The 16,973-nt window shown below is 41.2% G+C and overlaps 1 protein-coding gene across 5 annotated transcripts in view; it reads right to left on the reverse strand.

The window, feature by feature from the left end:
* Positions 1-2,419: 2,419 nt before the first annotated feature.
* Positions 2,420-16,973, reverse strand: part of LAMP3 (lysosomal associated membrane protein 3) — a 35,308-nt gene continuing 20,754 nt past the window's right edge. The window contains exons 5-7 of one of the 5 annotated variants that reach the window (XR_011529368.1): positions 16,239-16,409; positions 4,124-4,814; positions 2,420-2,955 (exon numbers count right to left, since the gene is read on the reverse strand). Coding sequence is in view for 2 of the 5 variants with exons in the window: in XM_008531047.2 (XP_008529269.2) it covers positions 13,256-13,395; positions 16,239-16,409 (311 nt within the window). In the remaining 3 variants the exon portion in view is untranslated. Of the gene's footprint in view, positions 4,815-10,637; positions 13,396-16,238; positions 16,410-16,973 lie in introns of those variants that run through there. The other 4 variants (XR_011529367.1, XR_011529366.1, XM_008531049.2 and 1 more) reach the window with 4 other exon arrangements.

Below are 16,973 nucleotides of genomic sequence, written 5' to 3' on the forward strand. Positions count from 1 at the left end.
CCTTGCTCCAGAATGCCTGGGACCTGCATTATGATTCTCCCACTGGAGTTTTCCAAAAATCCCATACTGCCCAATTTCCCACCCCTGACACTCCAGCACCATCAGGTCTGCCTGACTGTTTGGCTCAAGCAGCGGGGCTGACTGCACTGTGGCCTGGAGTTACTTTACTGCCCTTTCTGCTCTAGCCCCACTCAAACCCAATAGCTTTCTATGTCCCCTGGTCAGAGCAATTTTCCTAGCAGGAGAATGTTGCCTCTAGAACCTAAAGAGGCCTACCTGGCTCCGTGCTTCCTTTTTTGCAGAAAGAATGCAAGATGCAAAACATTTGTGTTTTATTTTGGAGAGGATATTCTGCCCTTGAGCCACTGGGTCCCTAAAATCTTCACTGAAGTAGTCAATCCCCGAATCTTCACAGAGTTTGTCTCCTACTTCCAGGAACTCATGTGTCTTACAAGGTCTCAGCACATTAACTGATTTGTACTTGTCTAACTAGCATGATGTCATCAATGTAATATGATGACACATGAGTGTGATGTCCTGTGTGGTTGTCTGTGTGGTCCAGATCTCCTTGGATTATATTATGACAGAGGATAGGAGAGTTAACAAATCCCTGAGACAAAGATATCAATGAATATTGTAGAGCAATGGGACAACAACCAGCCTTCATGGAAAGGCGACTGGTCAACAGACTGTCAGCACCAGGGATTGAGAAGTTGCTCTCCTGGGGACGTGCTACACGTGGGGCAGAGGGGGAAGCAGGCTATACAATTTCCCTTTGTATAGATTCCTTCTTAAGCCACTTTTCTTAGTGTGCATACTGGAATTTATTTACCTGAGTTCCCCCCAAAAGTAAACTAATAATTCCATAGTGTGTCCCTTGACAATGGATCTGGGGTAGCCAGCATCCAAAATGGCCCCCATTGATTTCCACCTCTCCTAGTATTCACACCCTTGTGTAGTCCCCTCCCACATTGTACCAGGGGTGGTCTGTGTGACCAATAGGATAGAGCAGAAGTGATGGTATGTCACTTCTGTGATTAGCTGGTCAGTCTGTCTCTCTTGGATCCCTTGCCCTGGAGAAAGCCAACTGTCATGTTGTGAGCATCACTATGGGTGTGACACATGGTGTTACTTTGGAGGTAGATCCTTCAGCCCCAGTTGAACCTTCAGAGGACTACAGCTCTGGCCAACAACTTAACTGCCACCTGATGAGAAACCCTGAGCCAGAAGCATCCAGCTAAGCTGCTCCCAGATTTCTGACCCTCAGAAACTGTGTGAGATGATAAATGTTTGTTGTTTTAAGTTGCTAAGTTTTGGGGTAACTTGTTAAGCAGCTATAGATAACTAATACAGGATCTCTTAATACTGAACCTCTTAATCTCAAGTTCATGTGCCAAGTGCACAATAAGCCAATCACTGAGATATCATGCTTGGAGATAGAGAAAGGTTTATTCGAATTGGCCAAAACAAGAAGCTGGGAGGATATATTCACTCAACAAAAGAAGAAATCAGGGGATTTTATAGAGCTAAGGGGCTTGGCAGGAGGAGTTTCAGAAAACCAAAGGAGAAATCTGTGTTTCTTTCACTCCAGATAAGCGCTTGGGCAACCAGACTTCATGGTGTCACCTACAGTTGGGGGCGTGGGGGCTGGTTAACCTGGTGACCATAACTTCCTTGAAGGCATTCTTTTTCTTTTGCAAAACAAGCTCATAAATCCTTGTGACCTTTGAGTCACTCCTCAGGTTAAACAAGAAAACAGCAAATTGACAAGATTAACTTCTTTTCGTCTGTGTCTGTTTCAGGAACAAGGTGGAAGGGTAATCATATTCTTATTGAATATTTACAGTAACCCTCTGGTACCCGGCTTCACTCTTCTTATTTATCTCAGCCCCTACCAGAATGCCTGACATTTTTAGTAAGTCCTTAACGGATGTTGGTTGAATGAATGAATGAACAAATGGATAAATTGTGGCAGCACTTAAGTAAACCAGCAACCCAACCAGTTAGTGTGGACTAAGAGTTGAGAGATTTAATTTGTAACTTTAATGTGGTTTATCTTCTCAGAAATTCAGTTTCTCTCAACTAGTTCTTCTTACCTAGTAATAATGTGGCAATGGAGAATAGAACAAAATAAATTATTTGCAGAAGGATGATTTAACTTATTAATTCAGGTGACAACCTCCATATTTTTTCCTTTTTTAAGATTGGCACTTGAGCTAACAACTGTTGCCAGTCTTCTTTTTTTTTCTTTCTGCTTTTTTCTCCCCAAATCCTCCCAGTACATAGCTGTCTATATTAGTTGTGGGTCCTTCTAGGACAACCTCCATATTAAACGACAACAACTAAGATTGTAAACAAAATTTTTTACAGCACAAAACTGAAAAACTGAATTGTAAGAAATGAATGACATGAACATATCTCCAAAATAAGTTTTTATTACGAAAACTTTTAATACAATTCAATATTCTCTTAGACTAAAGTTAGGACTTTGCCAACCCTATTGATTCATAAGAGAACAAGTTGGGAAAGTCAGTATGTCCTGTGGGGTGAGCTGGATTATTCCTTTACTAAACAATGCCAGGGGTATGTGATCTTCTCTGTTAATATCCTGACTTCGTTCCATTCTTTAGCAGTAAAAACAAGCAGGAAAATAATTCTTGGCAGGCTGCTCTACAGAATAAAGTGAACAGAACAGACGCTGTGGCTATAAAAGTGTAGAAGAAGCAAGTTACCACAAGAGGGAGATCTACATCCAAGAAAGAAAAGTTGGCTAGCCGTTAGAAAATGTCTCTATTTTCTTTTTTCTTTCTTTCTTTTTTTTTGAGATTGGCACCTGAGCTAACATCTGTTGCCAATCTTCTTCCCCCCTACCCCCCTTCTTCTTCTCCCTGAAGCCCCCCAGTACACAGTTGTATATTCTAGTTGTAGGTCCTTCTGGCTCTGCTATGTGGGATGCTGCCTCAGCATGGCCTCACGAGTGGTGCCACGTCCACGCGTAGGATGAGAACCAGGGAAACCCTGGGCTGCCTAAGCGGAGTGCACAAACTTAACCATTCAGCCATGGGGCAAGCCCTCTATTTTCAAAGAAATAAAAAATACCTTGAGAAGTTCACTCCATTCCTTCATCTTTAGAGCCACAGCTAAAGAATCCCATAAAAATGAGAAACTAATGTTTTACAGAGCCCCTCAGTCTCCTTCAAGGGGTTTGAGAACTTTATTAAAGCTAGGCCATTTCATTATCCATCACGACCTCCTCTCATGTACCCTAATCTCTCGTGAGTCTGAATGAATTCATTTCCTCAGTAAAAAGGGAAGCATATGCTGGTGTGAGGTTTCTGGCAGCACTGAATATCATTGTTCTTGTAGGCAACTTGGTATAGTGAGAAGACCAGAGACCTTGGTACCAGACCAACAAGAAATCAGATTCTGCCTCTGCCACTTGTTAGCTGGGTTATGGGGGATTTTTTTGTTTTTGCTGAGGAAGATTCACCCTGAGCCAATATCCATAGTCAATCCTCCTCTTTTTGTATGTGAGTCCCCACCACAGCACACCCCAGACAGACAAGTGGTGTAGGTCCACACCTTGGAACCAAAGCCAGGTCACCAAAGAGGAGTATGCTGAACTTAACCACTAGGCCACCAGAGCCAGCCTGTGGGTGACATTTAACTGATTAATTTCCTTTAGTCTGAGTTTACTCACCTGTAAGTTGTGAAAATTAGACAAGATGGACATAAACTGTTTAGGCTAGTGTTTGGCACATATGCGTTCAATAATTAAGGGACATTATTATTGTTTCTTGCTTATTATTTAGTTCTGTTGTCCACAGCCATCAAATTCTTAGTCTTTAGTGATTCTAGAGTAGGAGTCATCAAGATAGAGAATAAAAGTTGATTTGTTCCTCTTGTTGGTGTCACATCAAAAACCTAGATAACCTGTGATATGTTGTTCTTTCTGATGATTTTTAAAAAACACTTAAGGGGCCGACCCCATGGCCAAGTGGTTAAGTTTGCACGCTCTGCTTCGGCAGCCTAGGGTTTTGCCGATTTGAATGCTGGGTGCGGATATGGCACCGCTCATCAGGCCATGCTGAGGCAGCGTCCCACATGCCACAACTAGAAGGACCCACAACTAAAAGTACACAACTATGTACCAGGGGAGAAAAAGGAAAAGTAAAAAAAATTTTAAAAAACACAAAATGGAAAAGGAGACCCTAGGCATATGTAAATCATATAAAACATGGACAGTAAAAGAACTGAAAGTCCATTTTATAGACAGAGGAGAGGGATTTTTTAAAATGGAAAAGATCAAGAGTAAAATAAAATACCCAATGGGAATAAGCAGTGTTAATTATGACCAATGCTTTAGTTTATAACTTGGAAGCATATACCACTTTACATACATTATGCTAATTTAACATCTCAAATGTTGACTTTGAGCAGTGAAAATATCTAGAAAGAAACTAGAAAATACTCAAACAGCTCACTGGATCTTTCATAAAATGAACAAAAAATATTTTGAAATTGATGTGCTGCTTGAACTTAAAGAAATGACTTGTTTTTTGTGAAAGATGGTGGTTTACGTTGTTGGAAGGACCCACATTCTATGGGAAGTCTCCAACATCCTGGCAACAGTGAGAGAATTCTCTAAACTCCGTTATTTTCTTTTCCCCTGGCCACCAATTAGATTCTCTGGTATCCAGATGCTTCGCGCCTTACGCGGACTCCATAGACAATCAAACCCACAGCGAAGAGACCAAGCACGATGGCCCCAATCACAGGAAGCACAACTGTGTAGTCAGACGAACACTCGTCCACTAAGAGAGAAAACAAATACAATAGAGCAGGTGAGGTTTGGTGAGGACAGACGGGAAAGCAGGCCAGAGTGGTAAGAATCTGAGCTTTGGAGTCAAACCTGGGCTTGACTTTTAATTCCTCCACTCACTGTGTGAACTTGGCCGTGTTATTTAACCATGCAATTTCCTCATTTATAAAGTAAGCTAGTAATATGTAAGACTGTTGGAGGATTGAATAAGGTAACCTTGTCTTCTCAGCCGTGAATAGATATTCAACCCTTGTTAGCCCTGTTTTCTTCCAGGCGTGCTTGTGCTTGCTGTGAAGTGGGACGTGCTTATATAAAAGAGATGGCATCGCTAATTACACATGACCTCCTGAAAACACGTGATGTTCATCTGCTTTATAAAACATTTTCTGTGGCACTTAAAGTTCTTTTTTGTTGGTTTTAGTGAGCCAAAAATATTAGAAAGTAGACCTAATGATTTATGAGAGCTTAAAAGTGAAGGTTTGTAAATTTGTCAAAACGCTTTCTTCTTTATTCCATTAGAGAGTACTTATTCAGTTCATTGAAAACATAGTCAGTCTCCACTGGAAAAAGGAGGGCCCTGGGGATAAAGGGGAACTGGACTGAATAGAAATAAATGGAGAACTGTATATCTTATTGAAGGATAGATAAGAGGATATATCCTTGAGGTCCTTGCATGAACCAATATTGCAAGGAACCAAGGATCACCATTAACCCAATTCTTACCTGAGGTCCAAGAAAAAAGAATCAGGAGGGCCAGAGAGAGGGAACAGTAATTAGAAGCTCCAGGAACAAAACAAAGACTGTACAAGACAGGAACTGTGTTTGTCATGCACGGTTTGACTTCGCAGCGGACAATATTTACATATACCTTACTGATTTAACAAAAAATAGTGATATAACCATAAAAGGGATGGTTTAAAAGTATTAAATCCTTATCTGCCATAGCAGGAAGTTTAAGGCTGATAAATTAAGAAATAGTAGGACAAGCTTTTTAATATTTTTAAAAAGAATTATAGAGATAGCTACCATTAGAAATTGTTAAAATCAATTAAAAGTGCTTTGTCTCTTCAAGGAAAGACAGGGAAATCTGCTTTGCATGATAAGCCCTCTCAGAGGACATGATGATTTTGTTATTTATATATATTTAAATAAATACATATATTTCCTAGATAAAAAAGAACATTGATAAGTTAAGAAGTTAAAATGATTTGGAAAAAAGCCCCAAAATGCTAAAACAAAATGTAAAGCACATATCTACCCACAATTCCACTACTAGGAATATATATTAAAGATATTTTCACATAAGTATACAAAGATGTGTTACAATAATCTCCATTTTATGAGAGCAAAATGGACAATCTAAATATCCATCAAAAATTTAAAATAGTACACTCATATAATAGAATATAATGTAGCCATGAAAAAGAATGGGGTAGGGGCTGGCCCGGTGGTGTAGTGTTTAAGTTCAGCACGTTCTGCTTCAGCAGCCTGGGTTCGTGGGTTCAAATCCCAGGCATGGACCTACACCACTCATCAAGCCATGCTTTGGTGCCACTCACATACAAAATTGGCAACAGATGTTAGCTCAGGGCCAGTCTTCCTCACCAAAAAAAAAAAAAAAAAAAAGTGGTAGATTTCAATGTGCTGATAGGGAAGTTCCTGAAGATCTGTGAAGTATCTCATGAACCCAAACAAATGTGCATGTGCACCTGGAGGGAAAACATATACAAGAAGCTGGGGAAGGGTGGGGTGGGGAGTAGAAGGCAACTTTTTTCTCCCTATAGTTTTATACTATTTAATATGACATTGTTTAAACATTTTTAACAGGCTGAAAAGTACAGAAAGAAAATAATTATCCAATCACTACATTTCTTCCACTTGAATTAATCACTGTAAACCTTCTGAGGCATTTGCTTCCTCTGACATGTATGAGTGTGTGTGTGCTCATGTGCATGCCTACAGAAAAATCATTCTATTTTTAAAAATGATATTTGCTTATTATAAATAATTTAAATGATCTAGAAAAACACAAATAAAAAAGTAAAAACCAATCACCTGGAAACCACTCACCTAGAAATTATCATTGCTAAAATATGAACCGACATTATTATAAAGAATGAACCAATATTATTTCAGGAGTCTTTCTTCACAACTATAACAACAGATGGATGGAAAAATAAATAGAAGCATTTTTATTAAAATAGGATCATACAAGTGCTATTTTACCAAAATTATTCTTTTAATTTTACTTGAATTTCATAGAAGAAAAAAACTAAAACAAAACTGGAGAAATTGCTACACTTCAAATAAATGTGATTTTGTCACAGGAAATATTGTGTCATAAAAGATCCCTTTAAGGTTCAGAAAAGAGATTATAAACACACATTAAAAGATTATAAAATGTATTAAGAGGTTAGAAATAAATTAGAGATATTGTGTGTTTTCTAAACTGTTTCCAATTTAGATACTACCTATTGATACTGTTTTCAAAGATTACTACTAACAGTTTCCCTTCTCTCTTCTTCCCAAATCAAATTGTGAATAGTTACATTATTTTTTAAAACGTTGAAGTTTACAATATTTCAATTCTATTTGATAGCTATCATTCCTATAGTTTTAAAAAATTGTTTCGAGTCAAAAGAGTACAAAATGCTGTCATACATTGAGAAGCTGCACTTCCACCCTTGTCTCATCTTTGTAGTTCCCCCTTTGATTAGACAACAACTTCGTTTCATATATATATTTCCCTTGTTTGAGATACAAGCAAAAATAAATATGTATTGTCTTTCCCCTTTTTTCTCACTATCATGCATTATGCTTTCTTCATTTAACAATATATTTTGGATAACTTTAGTTGTACATACATAAGTATGTGTGTTCTCACTCCTTTTTATAACTGTATAGTATTCTGCTGTGGAATGTACCTGTCCCAGATTGATGGACCCTTGATTTGTTTTCCATCTTTTGCTATTACAAATAATGCTGTAATGAATAGCTAGGTACATATACCATTTTGTATACGAGAAAGTGTATTCGTATGATAAATCTCAGACCCATAATTCTTTAATGCTTTTTGTACGTAACTAAGTAGATAAAATGCTTTTTTTGTCAACTGTGACTTCTCTATTCCTGCGGGATAGTTGGCTATATCCTTGTTTATAATGTGGCTTCTCTCTGATCTCCTCAAATTTCATTGTCAAGGTATCTTTAAGAAGAGCTCATTGGTGCTTTATCTCTTGAATTATTTCGTGTTTGAAGATATCTGCTTATTATATTTACACAGAAGTAATATTTTTGGGTGCTGTTTTCCCTTAGGGTTTGGTAGACATTGATCTATTGTTTGCTGGCTTTAAATATCATTCATTGTGAGGAAATCTGAGGCCAACTTTAACTTTCCCCCTTTGTAAGTGATTTGCTTTTTGAGAGGGCGGGGGAGTTTGTGTGTCTAAAGAATTCTTTCTTTATCTTTAAAGTTCTATAGCTTACTTTGGATATGTCTTAATGTTAAGCTTTCTATAGCAGTTTTTTTTCTGGGATCTCTCAGCCTGCAACTTCAATTACGTCTGTAAAGGAAAATCTCTTACATCATCAAATGTATCTTCCTTTTATTTTTGAACTCTCTACTTCAGAAGCACCAATTATCCTTACTTTAGATGATCTGAATATCTTCCACACCTAGCATCTTCCCTGTAACGGTATAATCTTAACTTTTATCCGCATTATCTGACTATCTCAGTCATTCTCTCCATGAAGATAACTCAGTTTTCAGCTCTATTCTGTTTCTTACTATTTCTGTTCATCATGTAAGCGTGCTGCTGTGAGAGTCGATTTGTTTTCTTAGGAGCGAAATCTCCTATTCATCTCACACTTTCCTTATAACATCTCATCTATGAGCTCCGGTCACACGGAATTCACATTCTTATTAAGTGATCCTCAGCAAAACCAATCGTCAGGGATTTCTCTCTGTTCCGTGAGTTATATTTTCTTTGTACTTTCTCAATGATATTCCTTTCTAACCCTCCCTCCTTTAATTTAATTTAATTTTCAAAACCATGGTAAAATGAACATAACATGGAATTTGTCATTTTAACCGTTTTTAAATGTACAGTTCAGTGACATTAAGTATATTCACATTTTTGTGCAACTATCACCGTGCTCCTTCTCCAGAACTCTTCTTCTCCCAAAATGAAAACTCTGTACCCCCAATTTAATTGACATTTATATTATCGTTATTTTGCTGTAATAATTTTGCTTAGTGATCATGTGGTTTCTTTTCATCTTGCTCATGCTTGAGCATCTCATCCAGACACTGAATTTCCTATGAGGACAGATTTCGGGGGCCCCTCTCCCTGGTCTAACAGGCCAATCTAGTAAGCAAACTGCGTAGGCTTTAAGTCAGTCCAATAAAATCCACGCTGTGCTGTGAAGCAGCCGTGCGGGCCATCTCAGCCTGTGTCAAATAACCTTGCAGCCCCACACCTCATGACCGAAGACGCCAGCTGGACAGATCCACAGCAGGAAGAGATAAAGGGGGACCTCGCTCTCACATTTTCCAGCCGCATTTCTTAGAGACTGAGGGACTAATTAAGGACCCTCATCCTTGCCTCCCGCCACACATAGCTGATGTCAGCATCTCAGAATTTGTTTGATGTATAACCAAGGCATTCTTGTTTATGCCACCTTCAATGTATAATCTAGAGAAAAACCCAGATGTATCCTATCCCCCTCTTTTTGGAAATCTACTTCTAACTTTCCTTTTTTTCCTTTCCTTGTTCCTGCACGTGCGCTGTTTGCGAAAGAGATATAAGCTGCGCCTAAACCCACACCCCTGGGAGCAGTTCCATCAGAACGCTCTGCTGAACTGTTTTCCCAGGGTTCGAACTCCTCACACTGATTACTGAGTAAACTCCTTCACTAATATCACCTATGTTTTATTTCAGTCGACACCTATGATATTGTTTGGGTAAATTAGTGCCTTTCTTCCCACTGTAGCTGAGATCAGTTCCTGTTTCCCGCTGAGCTCCCTATTGGGATTCTACCTTCTTTTCTGTACCTGGGGAGCTAGCTCCAGCCTGGGCATAGCCTCTGGTCCTGGGTTGGCTCCTCGCTTCACATCCATCAGTCTGTGTTCACTTGGCCTAGTCTTCCCAGTACCCATTTTCACTTCTCCTAGATTAGTGGACATTCTAAAAATCTAGATCACAGGATCTTTTTCTCTCATCATATGGCTTCTTGGGTAGGTGTGTCAGAGGAGGCAGGGTGAGGGGTCCCGCTCTGCTGCCCCTCTCCACTCTTCCTCTGAATCTTGTTTCTTTCTTTCTTTTTTTGTGAGGAAGATTGGCCCCGAGCTAATATCTGTTGCCAATCTTCCTCTTTTTGCTTGAGGAAGATTGTTGCTGAGCTAACATCTGTGCCAATCTTCCTCTATTTTATGTGGCACGCTGCTGCAGCGTGACTTGAACAGCGGTTGTAGGTCTGCCCCCGGGATCTGAACCTGCAAACTCCAGGTCACTGAAGCGGAGCATGGAAACTTAACCACTATGCCACTGGTCTGGCCCCTGAATTGTTTCTTTTTTTTCACCAGTTTTAAAAGTGTGTTGCATTAGGTTACATAACACTGACTGTTACTAATGATTTTTAAAAACTTTTCCCCCCTCAATCTATTAGAGAAGAAGGAAAATTCTAGTCATTGTTTTAACTCCAATTTTTCATTTCATGAATTTCTATAGTGCTTAAAATTCTTTTAACCATCTATATGCATTTCTTTTGTTTCCATTTTTTTCTTAAAAATCAAGAATTGGTACTGAAGAATAAATTACAATCATTTTAAACAATTTATTCTACGGGACAAAACCAAAATTCAGGCACACATTTATACACATTTGTTAATCAAAGTTTGTTTTGTACGTAATTCATATGTAGTTCTTTAATCACATTATAATTGTGAAAACCTAGAAACAACAAAAATTCTCAGTAACAGAATAGTCAAGCAAATTACTGTATATTGTTGATAGCATATTCATCATGGCAGCCATAACAATGATACTTTGCACCTTTAACAGCATGAAGAAACGCTTATGATGCACAGGTTAAAAGGATAGCAAATTGTGTACTGTGTATGCTTCCAGTCTGTAAAACAATACTCATGAGAGGGAAATGTATCAAAATTAACAATGGCTAGGTTACCCGCGGGTGGGCATTAGTGAAGGTTTCTATTATCTCTAGGAGGATTTCCATTATCTCCAGGTGGGTTGCGGGGAGGGGGTGAATTCAGGACACTACCCTCAGCAGAAGGGGAAAACCGAGTTAAAACCAGCAGGATGGGCAACCAGCAGGTGAGCTAACAGCAAGGGGCAAGTGACAGCAGACAGGTCAGGAAAGTCCCTGCAGGGCATCGCAAGCGTTCACAGCAGCCTTCTGCCCTGACCCCAGAAAGTGACAAGCAGCTTCTGCAATAAGCCTCGAAGCCACTGAACTGCAGCCCTAAGAGACAGACTCGGAGGTAGCACAAACCCCAGGGGGCAGAGGAGGCCACTTCCAGACATGCAGTTGACAGCAGTCTCCATCCCAGCACTTCCCCTCCTTGGGACCCCCCAGGATGTCACTGCAGAAAGTGGGCATAATTGCAAGGCAGTAATGCGTCCAGGCATTTACTTCCTAGTCTTTCAAATGAAACCTTTGCTCTTCGGGGTTACTAGAATGTTAATTCAAAGTAATTTTAAAGATAACTGGCAGGAGTGGGTGGTGGGTATATAACAGAAGTCTAGGCAATAGCCGTCACTCCGAAGAACTCATTGAAGACGGTAGGAAGGAAAATGAAACTTAAGTAAACAGCCTTAGCCTTCTTTTCTTGATTTTAATTGAATTTCTTTTTCCACATGCTGGAAGATGAACCCTCCTTTAGTCATTCTACAGAATGGTTAGGGGCACCGTGAATAAACAACTTGTGCTGGGCAGTATAGAACCTTTCAAGAACTCTTGAGGCAGAACTGGAAACAGAGTCTGGAGTGGGGGTACCATTGATGCTGGTTGGAGGGAACAGGTGGAGGCAGACGGCCTCTCTCTAGAGCCAAGCCCTTGCTGTTAAACCTGAGTCACTTTGGGCAACACAGGCTCCTCACACCCCAGCTTTTCAACAACATCTCCTGCTATAAGCAGGAAACAGGAATTTCCTGACACTCAGCCGTCCCTCCCTGCTTACTGCTGAGAAAGTGGAGGGAGCTAAAACACCTCAAAGGAAAGCAGTACTTGTCCTAGATAAGCAGTGGTTAGAAACTCGTTGCCAACTTTCACAAACTTTCCATTAAAGATAAAAAGTGGCACCTCTGGAAAATGTAGAAAAACAAGAAAACTTCTCGGTAAAAGCAGTTAAAAACATCCAGAAGTCCGTTACTCTCCTATTTCTCTGAAATAAGACCCCCATTCTCCTATTTAATAGTCAATGTAATAGAAAACCATGAGTAACATTCCTAGCCGTACTTTAATAGAACTTTTCCTCCAGACATCCCTCACTTCCAATCAGAATTTCCTGGTTTACAATTTTTTTGTAAATGTTTGCTGAAAAAGGAAAGCGGGTAATAATCGGGGTAGACCTACTGCTTCTGCTTGCCATTTCTGATGAAGTTTTGCAGCTTTGCTCGCCTCCTCTCCCCACAATGGCCCAAATTAACAAATTTACAAGGATAGACCAGAATCAAAGGAAAATAGAGATAAAGCAGGAACAAAAAGCGTTCAGAAGGCAGACATCAAATGAAGGTGAAGGAATTGGAGAACTAACATTTACTGAGTCTCTTCATTTGCCAACATCTTAGGTATGTGCTTTACATTAAAAAAATGAATTATGGGAAGTTTTCTAGTTTTTCACTAATAATACATTATAATAGTATAGAATATGTCTTTTTAAAAATGATAGTCTATTTAGACCATCTGTAATTTAAGTAAATCAGGAATTGGTCAAAATCTAGGAGTTTAAAATCACTTTAGAATCTATTCTGAAATGGATCAGTTTTTTAAAAGTAATATTCTTTCTAAAAAACTGGATATTGAGACTCTTGAAAATGCATAAGAAAAGTCAGTACAGTTTGAAGATGTCTTTCCCACAGTTCTCCCTTTGGGTATTTGCTTTCTCTTTCTCACAAACCTAGCTCATATCCCTGCCTCTGGTCCCTAATTCTCGCAGCCAGCCCTGGATTATCAGGTACGGAAGATGGAATTTGAGCCCATATGGCACAGCCTCCCCACGCTAACAGGAGAAGATGGGGTGGGGGCTCATTTTAGCCAGCCTTCAGATGGCCCTGTGGTGGAAAGCTAGGTTTCCTAATCAGAGTGGGAGGGTGGGACACACAGCTAAAAAGTCGATCCCTTCATTTCAGGCTGAATGTGAAGCCAGAGTCCCCAAGGTCTTAACCTTGCACATTGTGAAGAAGGTGGGTTTTACATGCGTTCGTATCCTCTACTGGGCTGCTTTCTGGCCACCAGGCATGCTGTTAGCAAAACGACAAGCAGTCCTGTGATACTCAGGCCCACGGCCACAGGGATCTCTCTCCTGTTTCTGTCACTGAAGCATTCATCCGCTGCAAGTGAAGTCAGAGTAACAGGTGTTACAGGCTGGCCACAGTGCTGGGAAGTGATACTGCCCCAGCCAGCCTCTGCATCCCCAAGAGGGAAACCGAGGGGGAGATGGAGCTGCTGGGCCTCCCACCTGCTGCCTCAGGGACACAGATGCGTGAAAACAGGGAGAGAAAAAGTCAGTGCAACCACCTGAAATTTGTAGTGTTTGTGATCACTTCAGCAGTGTATGAACTTGCAGATCCCCAGGCCCCACACCCAAGAAATTATGATTCAGTGGGTCTGAGGGGGCGCCCAGGAGATTCTGATGCAGCTGGGAGGCAGCTCCAACTTTGAGAAACACTGGGTTGGTCAAGAGGGTGAGGATCAGAATCGTGTCTTGATTCTCAAGCCAGGGTAAGCCTCAGAGCCATATTTCCCAACCCTGGAAACTGGGACCCGCACCAAATCACATGGCCAAAATTTTTTACTCAGACTCTATGCTTCTTGGGGCCGGCCGGGTGGCACAGTGGTTAAGTGCACACGTTCCGCTTCGGCGGCCTGGGGTTCGCCGGTTTGGATCCCGGGTGCGGACATGGCACTGCTTGACAAGCCATGCTGTGGCAGGCATCCCACATATAAAGTAGAGGGAGATGGGCATGGATGTTAGCACAGGGCTAGTCTTCCTCAGCAAAAAGAGGAGGATTGGCAGCAGATGTTAGCTCAGGGCTAATCTTCCTCAAAAAAAAAAAAAAAAACAACCCACTATGCTTCTTAAAGGGGCTGCTGGACAGCCTGGGGCTCCTAGGACTTGAGAAACATTTTGCAGGCTCCAGGTTTTTCGGGAAGAGGGGTTGAGAATGTGGGCGTCAGGAGTCTCTGTTTGGGATGACCATTCTCTTTGATAGGGCTGTTTACACACCTGCTGGACTCCTCTCAAGTTCTTGAAGCCCTTGTTGAAATGTCACCCATTGCTCAGGACTTTTCTGACCCCTTCTCCCAACACTGTTACTCACACCTGCCTCTGTGTTCCCACAGTACGTGTATTTTTTTATAACATCATGTCGTGTGGTAACTTTTATTTTTTAACTTGCTCCTTTTTTCCTCTTCTCTTACTCTCTGGTAGAAAATGTTATTTACAGAATAACAACTTCACATTTGAGTGTCTTTAGTGAAATTTGAAGAACAAAGACTGGGAATATGGAATTGAGCTGAAGCAGTGACAGTGGAATGAGAAATAATTTGGAGGGAGAATTGATGGGGCTTTGGGACTATTTGTATAAGACGGTGAGCGGGGGAGAGGGCAAAAACGAAAAGTTAGCTTTTGTACATCTCCCTGTGAGCACTGCTAATAGAAGGTCAGGTGTGTGCTGCTGAGTGGTTTTATTTGTCATCTCTGCCACTAAGCGGTTCCCAGACCTGCTCACTTCCTGCCTCACAGAGGTTCTGAGGGGCAGGAAGAGCAAGTGTGCACCTTATTTTTAAGATCACATGACAAACTGGGGGCAACACCTACTAGCAAATTTTATTTATTTTTAGCTAACCTATTTTTTTTTTAAAGATTGGCACCTGAGCTAACAACTGTTGCCAATCTTTTTTTTTTTCCTTCTTCTTCTCCCCAAAGCCCCCCAGTACATAGTTGCATATTCGAGTTGTGAGTGCCTCTGATTGTCCTATGTGGAACGCTGCCTCAGCATGGCCTGATGAGCGGTGCCATGTCCGCGCCCAGGATCCGAACCAGCGAAACCCTGGGCCACTGAAGCGGAGTGCACGAACTTAACCACTCGGCCATGGGGCCAGCCCCGCAAATTTTAGTATTTAACCTTAGGACTGTGCTAAAGGTCCAAAGCAAAGATAGAGATTGTAAGACTCAGACAAAACTGCAGAAATCAGGGGGTCCAAGGCCAGCAACACTTTAATCCTTCCTTTGTCAACTGCTTTCCGCCAAATATACCAGAAGTTTTCTGCCAGACACATCTTCAACTTTATAATGGAACTCAAACAGAAATCAGATTCACATTATAGCAATTTAATTTACGGCTAAACTTCTAGCTAAGTCTACTTTTGATAAGTGAGAGGTACTCATAGTGTCGTTGAGGGATGGGGAGAGGATGTTCCGGAGCCTGCAGTTCAATTCCTGGTCAGAGGTAGAAATCCTTGCAACGCTGCGCCCTGGGCAGGGAGGACCGGGCTTTTTTGGAAAGTCACCCTGGTCTTCCCTCACCTTCCTCCCAGGACCTGCTTCCCTCTGTGGTGGTTACAACCCAAAGCAGAAGCGGCATGGAAACTAACTATGAGGAAGTACTAGCAGGGTGGGGCAGCTTGTCTTTGAGAAGAGGGGATCCCACAGCGTGTATTTCTGTCTTGAATGACCACATCTTTCTCTTTTCCCTCTGCAAGGGGGAAAGAATCTATCCTGAAATCTTGACTTTTAGACATCACTAGTACTCAGGATCTTTAAAGTGTTCTCCAAATATACCTGAGGTTACCAGTACTCAACAGCTCCTAAGGGGAGTTTGCAGATAATGCTTTCTGACTTTTTGGTTGAGTGTTTGTTGTGTTCGTGTGTGGGGGTGTTTAAATATCAGAGGCCATATTTTGGTCAGACAAGGAGAATGTACTCTGCCGTGGGAGAGCAGTGGACATGAGTGAGTTAAGGTGTCTGATTCTGAGGTTGGTATTAACTCATAGAGGAATGGTGGGAGGGAGGGTTGGCCAGAGAAACTTGGCCCTAAAAGCTTTGTGCAATCCTACTCTTCTAGGAAACTCAGTGATCCTTGTCCCTTTGACAGCTTCAAACAAAGACAACGTGAAACTACCCCTGGGTCTCTGAAGTTTATGTCTGTGACAGGATGAACCCTTAACTTACCATTTCCAAAGTTGTCATCTTCGAAATCAAAGGCTTGAAGTTGGACATTCGTTGTTTTCAGGTGAAGCTGGGTTGACAGCTCGAGGCTCTGTTCACTCACACACTTGAAGGAATGCCCAATCACAGTCTCAAACATCACCACAGGACTTTTCATTCCTTGGTAAGTTTTCTCTGAAAACACAAAGGTGAAATAGAAGCATATAAGAATCCTGGCAAATATCCACTGAGTTCCAGCTGTTGCTGGGCAGCCCATGTGCAGTATAATGGCTTTCCTTTAGTCGTGGCTCTCCAGAGTTCTGCCACCTTCTCCCCATGAAAAATCACCGTGGTGCTTGCTGGGGACCTTTCCTGGTGCTCTGTTTGGAGCATATGGGGGCAACCTCACATAAATTGGAAAGTGGTAACATTGAAATGAAAACTTTGGGGAATGTTTTCTTCCATTATTTTAAATCATTGTGGGTAGAGTTGGTGGTGACTTGTGCTAATGCTTGGGGTCTACAGTGAAGTGTCCCAAAAAACTTCAGAAATAAAAGAAGTAAGATTGGTCTCTGAGACAAAATAACATGAACGCTTTTTCTTTTTTGAGGAAGATTAGCCCTGAGTTAACATGTGCTGCCGATCTTCCTCTTTTTGCTAAGGAAGACTGGCCCTGAGCTAACATCCGTGCCCATCTTCCTCTACTTTATATGTGGGACACCTACCACAGCATGGCATGCCAAATGGTGCCATGTCCAC

The sequence above is a fragment of the Equus przewalskii genome, chromosome 18, assembly GCF_037783145.1.
Source record: "Equus przewalskii isolate Varuska chromosome 18, EquPr2, whole genome shotgun sequence".
In the NCBI taxonomy this organism is placed as follows: domain Eukaryota; kingdom Metazoa; phylum Chordata; class Mammalia; order Perissodactyla; family Equidae; genus Equus; species Equus przewalskii.